Source organism: Cygnus atratus, chromosome 14, assembly GCF_013377495.2.
Source record: "Cygnus atratus isolate AKBS03 ecotype Queensland, Australia chromosome 14, CAtr_DNAZoo_HiC_assembly, whole genome shotgun sequence".
In the NCBI taxonomy this organism is placed as follows: domain Eukaryota; kingdom Metazoa; phylum Chordata; class Aves; order Anseriformes; family Anatidae; genus Cygnus; species Cygnus atratus.
In genome coordinates, this window is record NC_066375.1 from 12,340,723 (window position 1) to 12,346,834 (window position 6,112).

Below are 6,112 nucleotides of genomic sequence, written 5' to 3' on the forward strand. Positions count from 1 at the left end.
TCCTCTGTCTGAGATGCGTGAGCCCAGTGTGTGCTTGTGATGTGTGTTCCTCCAGCTTGGCCAGCAAGAGAGGTGCTTAGACTGAGTGCTGTCACCTCCAGGGGACAGAAAAAACGTGCACAACCAGTGATCCCTGTAGTTTAGAAAAGGAGGGTTGGCTCTCTCCTGGAGATTGACTCAAAGCTCTAGAATCATTCACAATGCTGAGATTGATAGTAGCTATAAAGCACTGTGAACTTCAGTTTGCCTGGATTCTAAGGTAAATGGACGACTGTGTCCCAAGACAAAGTTAAAAACAGGTGTCCCATTTTCATCCCATCGCTTTCCTTCCCATTTGCTCGAGCTTCTCCATGAGACGAGAGTGCAGTCCTGAAATGATTTTTTCATGGTTTCACGGTTTTAGAAAGCTCTCATTCTCCTTTTCCCTTTCTCTTTTCCTGTATGAGCTGTGTTTGAGCATTGTGTTACCTATTCCCCTGAAGAAGGACTGTCACCACAGGCAGAAGAAAGTTGAACAGGTTGTTGGAACAACGATGGTATGGCACTGAGCATTTGGAAAAGCTCACGCTGCTTTGCGCTGCAGTCATAAGCCACATGACCGCCAAGCAGGACGCGCTTTCCTGGAAAGGTGACCTGGAAAGAACACTCGAGCGCGATTCCTGCCACAATAAAAAGGCTGCTGCTGTTGGGAGAGTCCTTGTAGCGATGTTGTTTGCAGGCAAGCTCTGTGAGTACGCCGGCGTTTGGCAAAGGCTGAGAGACGGCGGCCAGGAGCGCGTCCCGTCCCGGAGCAGTCCCGCCGCGGGCCGCAGGGTGGTGCTCCTGGCCAAGGCGGCGGCGAGCGGCTGCGGGCGGGGAGGCGGCCGAGCCCAGTACAACGCAGCGCAGCGCAGCCGGGAGGCGGCGGCGAGCGGTCCTCCGCGCCGTCCTCCGCAGCATCCGCTGGCCGTCCCGGACGGCCGCGCTGCGGGCCGCCAGCCGGCCTCGGCGAGGAGGGAGAGAGGGAGGCCGCGAGGGAGGGCGCCCGCCGCTTCCCGCCGCGCTGCTGCCGGGCGCCGCTTCCCGCGGAGGACTGCGGCACACGGAGGGTGTCCGCCGCCCCGCCATGGCGTCTGCAAGGCAAGTGCTTTGTGTGTGTGCTTTGCTGTGCGTGCCGCGCGTTCGCTGCGAGCCCATCCGCTACTCCGTAGCCGAGGAGGGGGAGAGCGGCTCCGTGGTGGCCAACGTGGCGGAGGACGCGGGGCTGACCCCGGCGCAGCTGTCGGCTCGCAGGGCACGCATTGCCTCACCGGCCGGCCGGCAGCACTTTCGCTTAGAGCGCGCCACCGGCCGCCTCGTCCTGGCGGAGCGGCTCGATCGCGAGGAGATGTGCGGCCGCTCGCTTACCTGCACGCTCGCCTTCGAGCTCCTGCTCGAAAACCCGCTGCAGTTCTTTCGGGTCGAGGTGGCCGTGGAGGACGTCAACGACCACTCGCCGGTCTTTCCCGAGGAACGAGTCACTTTTCAGATCCTGGAAACCAGCGACCCTGGCTCACGTTTCCCCGTGGAGGCGGCTCAGGACCTGGACGTTGGCAGCAACAGCATCCAAACTTACAGCATCACTCCTGAGAACGAGTACTTCAGTGTTTCTTTTAAGCACCCAAGAAATAAGTTCATAGAATTGGTTTTGGAAAAGCCTCTAGACAGAGAGGAGCAGCCAGAGTTGCTTTTCAGTCTCACTGCTGTGGACGGTGGCTCTCCACGTAGGAGCGGGACCACCCAAATACACATCGTGGTTCTAGATGTAAATGACAATGCTCCCATCTTTACTCAGGACATGTACGTTGGTCAGGTTTTGGAAAGTGCCCCAGCAGGCTCTGTGGTTCTCAGAGTTGTAGCCACAGATGCAGATGTGGGACTGAATGGTGACATCTCCTACAGGTTCAGCCAAGCAGTCAGTGAAAGCCAATTGGCTTTCACGATTGACACCATGAGTGGTGAAATTCGAGTCACAAAGCCCCTGGATTTTGAGACCACACAGAAATATGAACTCAGTGTGCGGGCAACTGATGGTGGAGGCCTCTCAGGCATGTGCAATGTAGTGGTGGAGGTGATGGATGTGAATGACAATGCACCAGAGGTGGTGGTCAGTTCCTTCAGCAGCCCCCTCCCTGAGAACACACTGCCTGGGACACTGGTAGCTGTATTTGCTGTGAGGGACCAGGATTCTGGTGTGAATGGGGAGATCACCTGTGCCCTTGAAGACCAGCTCTCCTTCTCCCTAAGGCCAGCCTATAAGAATTACTATGAGCTAGTGACCGTGAGCACATTGGACCGTGAGGAGACAGCTCAGTACCTTGTGGTTATCACAGCGGCAGATGCAGGGTCTCCTCCTCTCACCACTACGCAGACCTTCACGGTGGACATCTCCGATGTCAATGACAATGCCCCTGTCTTCAACCAGACATCATACACCATGTATGTGAGAGAGAACAATATCCCTGCAGTGCTTGTTGGGGCTGTCAGTGCAGTGGACTCAGACGCAGGACCCAATGCCAAGGTGATCTATTCCCTGAGGCCTGTACCGCCTGCAGAGCAGGACTCCTGCTCCTGCATCTCTGTGAACTCAGAGAACGGACATGTGTTTGTGCTGCGTCCACTGGACTATGAGCAGGTGAGGCAGCTTGAGGTGCTGGTGAGTGCCACCGATGCGGGGTCCCCTCCCCTCAGCACCAACGTCACCGTCCGCCTCCTTGTGGTGGATGAGAATGACAATGCCCCACTGGTGTTGCACCCTGCACAGGACAGCAGCCCGCCATCCAGTGAGCTGGTGCCAGCCTCGTCCGAGGCTGGGGACCTGGTCACCAAAGTGGTGGCCGTTGATGCCGACTCTGGTCAGAACTCATGGCTTTCCTTCCATCTTCTAAGGGCCACAGATCCTGGGCTGTTTGCTGTGGGTACCCAAAATGGGGAGGTACGGCTGAGGAGGCCAGTGACAGAGAGGGATGCCGTGAAGCAGAAGCTTGAGGTGCTGGTGCGTGACAATGGGAGGCCACCACTGTCAGCCACTGCAGCACTGAGCATACTCCTCCTCAACGGCCTCTCGCAGGAACACCTGCCACAGCAGGAGGTGGCTGTGCAGGATGAAGACAGCTCCCTGACAATCTATTTAATCATTTCACTGGTCTTTGTCTCCCTCCTCTTCCTCACATCTGTCGCAGCCTTTGTTGCTTGCAAGGTGTGCAAGAGAAAGGAGCTGAAAGGAGGGCACGTGCTGTATGGCACAGGCAACTTGCAGAGCAGTCTGGCTGATGGGGCTGCTGCTGGGACCCTGCCCCACACCTATTGCTACGAGATCAACCTGACCACGGGCTCAGGCAACAGCGAGTTCAAGTTCCTGAAGCCCATCCTCCCCAGCCTGCCACCACAGCACTCTGGCACAGCCAGGGGTGTTGATGGTGCAGAGGATTTCCCACCAGTCCCTAACTCCATGGGGGATGCAGCCCTGGACATCTCTGGTCCACCATCTGTTGGACACTTTAATGGGTTTCCCTTTAACTAGGTCTGAGTCCATGCAGTGAAAGGCTTCATGCCTTGGAGCTGGAAGGGATCTGGCTTATTACACTCAGTCTTTTTTCCTGAAGATTAAATCTTCATTTGTAATCGGCTTTACAACTGACCCTCTAACACTTAGTCAGATATATGTTTTTCTTCACCCTTCCAAAAAGATTAAAAATAAGAAAAATATAAGAAAAATATGGCCTGTCTCCTCATGCAATGATATGTTTCAGCTCTGATATTGGCTTTTCCAAACTGCTTCATGAGGAATATTTTATCCAGGTTCCCTGGCTAAGTGCTTTTCATTAGGTAAAACCTTGGCTGTCACCCTGTTTTATTCTGTGCTGAAACACAATGTTGTGGTTGGGCAGATGACAGTGCAGTATAGCCCTCCTCCCTTGTCTGCAGGGAAGAAAGACATTAGCCCTGTGTTTCAGTGCGATGCAAGTGCTCCTCTCTTTGTTTGCTGAGTCCTGGATCTCTCTGTGTGAGACGTGTGAGCACCATGTGTTTTCGCACTGCATTTCTTCCACCTCCGTTGGCAAGAAGCATGCTTTGTACTGAGTTCCGCCATCTCATCTTAACCACGGCACAGCAAAAACCAGCAGAGCCAGACTTTGCAGTGGTCCATCTGCTTGGGATTGACTCAAAACTATAGCAGCACTGAAGATTCCAGCACAGACTCTAAGTATACAGAGCTTTGACTGTGATCATATGTTTGGGTGGATTGAAAGTTGAGTTGACACATTGCCTCAGAGGACCTTTATCTACATGTAGAACCAAGATAGACTAAAAGTAGAATCCAGTTTGGTGTCATTGTTTTAATTCCTGCTTGCTGGTGTTCCTCAATGAGAGTTGAGAGATATCATGGTATGGTTTTCTGGATTTTTGTTAGAATGCTTACATTTTTCCTTTTTTCCCTTTCTCATCTGGCTATGTGTTTAAACATTGTCTTACCAATTCCCCTTAAGAAGGACTGACACCCAACCTATAGCAATGGGTTGTTGGAAAGAAGGTGTTATGGGACTGGATACTTGAACACCCTCATGTTCTGTTGTGTTGCATTATACACTGTATCATTTTTAAGCTGGTATACCTTTGTCTGTAAAAGTGAAATGATATGAAATGAATGCCTGAGTGCCATTCTGGTAATAAAAATGATGCTGTTGTGGAGAGAGTCTTTATAGTAGTATTCTTTGCAGGAAAGCTCTGTAAAGGATCCAGGGTTTCTCCAAAGTCTGGGTGCTTTTTTTTTTTTTTTTTTTTTAATTTGGTTTCTGGATTGAGGTATTGTTTTGGTGGCACGTGTTCTCTACCTGGAGATGTGGCACCTAGTGCCTGGAGGAAAAGAGTGGGTAGCAGGAATTTTCTGGAGGCCTCCTGTGGGCCTTGTAAGCACTGAGCATTAGAAGTTTCTGTGCAGCTGGACCCAGAAGGGTGGTGATCAGTGGCACAAAGTCCTGTTGAATGCCAGGAACTCTTGGTGTACATCATGGGTCAAAACTGGTTGCATTCCTGTTTAATGTCCTTATAAATAATTTTGATGATGGGACAGAATGTACCCCCTGTAAGTCGGCAGGTGCCATAAGACGGAGGTGAGTGTTGGGGAGGGGAGTGTTGGCTAGAGCAGATGGTGTTGCTGTCATCGAAATGACCTGGAGAACCTGGAGAAATGGGCTGTCTGGACCCTCACAGAATTCCACAAGGAGAGGTGGAATGTCCTTCAGTTGTGGACGAACAACGCTACGTTTCAGGAAAGCAGCCCGCTGGAAAAGGCCCTGAGGGTCCCATTGGACACCCAGTTAAACCTGAGCCAGCAGCATGGCCTGGCCATATTTAAGACTAATGGTATTTCAGCTTGCATCGGACGAATATCGTGAGCAGGTCAAGGAAATATCTCAAGCAGCACAAAGGGAAGTCCTCTTTCCCCTCTGTTCACCACAGGTGAGGCCAGACTGTCTAGTGTTTTAGAGCTGGAAGGGATCTAGCTCATGACACAGCTTTATTTCCTTGAGACTAAATTTGCACTTGTAATTGGCCTTGTAAATGACCCCCTAACCCTACATCAGATGTAGTTTTCCTTCACCCTTCCAAAATTTATAAAAAATTTACATAAAATGAAAGAAACAAAGGTCTCCCCCCTTCAGGAAATATGTTTCAGCTCAGTCGAGGTCTTTTCTGAAGTCCCTCATTAGTAGGGTTTGGTTCTTTATATTGGCTCGTTAAGTTCTATGGCTCCTTAAATTATTTGTCCTGCTTGTTAGGGAGCACGGAGGACCTCACCCTGTCTTTTTCTGGGATGTAACATAAGGGTGAGATTGGGCAGACAAAGATCATTCTCACGCTAATGCCGCTTGGCCATCCTGCCTTAAAAGCAAAGCAAGTCACGCTCATGTAATGCACTTTAGCCATGTCCCCATGCCAGCAGGGAAAGGATGGTGTGAGTCCTGTGTTTCAATGCAACACAAGTGCTGCTCTCTTTCTTAGCTGGGTCCTCGATCTCCCTGCCTGAGATGCGTGGGCACTCTGCGTATTTGTGATGTGTGCTCCTCCAGCTTGGCCAGCAAGAGAGGTA

General features: G+C 51.7%; 2 protein-coding genes across 2 annotated transcripts in view; both read left to right on the plus strand.

The window, feature by feature from the left end:
* The window catches only part of LOC118256220 (protocadherin beta-4-like), a 46,573-nt gene that overhangs the window by 13,309 nt on the left and 27,152 nt on the right, over positions 1–6,112 (plus strand).
* On the plus strand, positions 887–3,855 carry LOC118256215 (protocadherin beta-15-like). Its single transcript, XM_035562952.2, has one exon. The coding sequence runs from the start codon at positions 1,106–1,108 to the stop codon at positions 3,539–3,541; it is 2,436 nt and encodes an 811-aa protein (XP_035418845.1). The 5' UTR covers positions 887–1,105; the 3' UTR covers positions 3,542–3,855.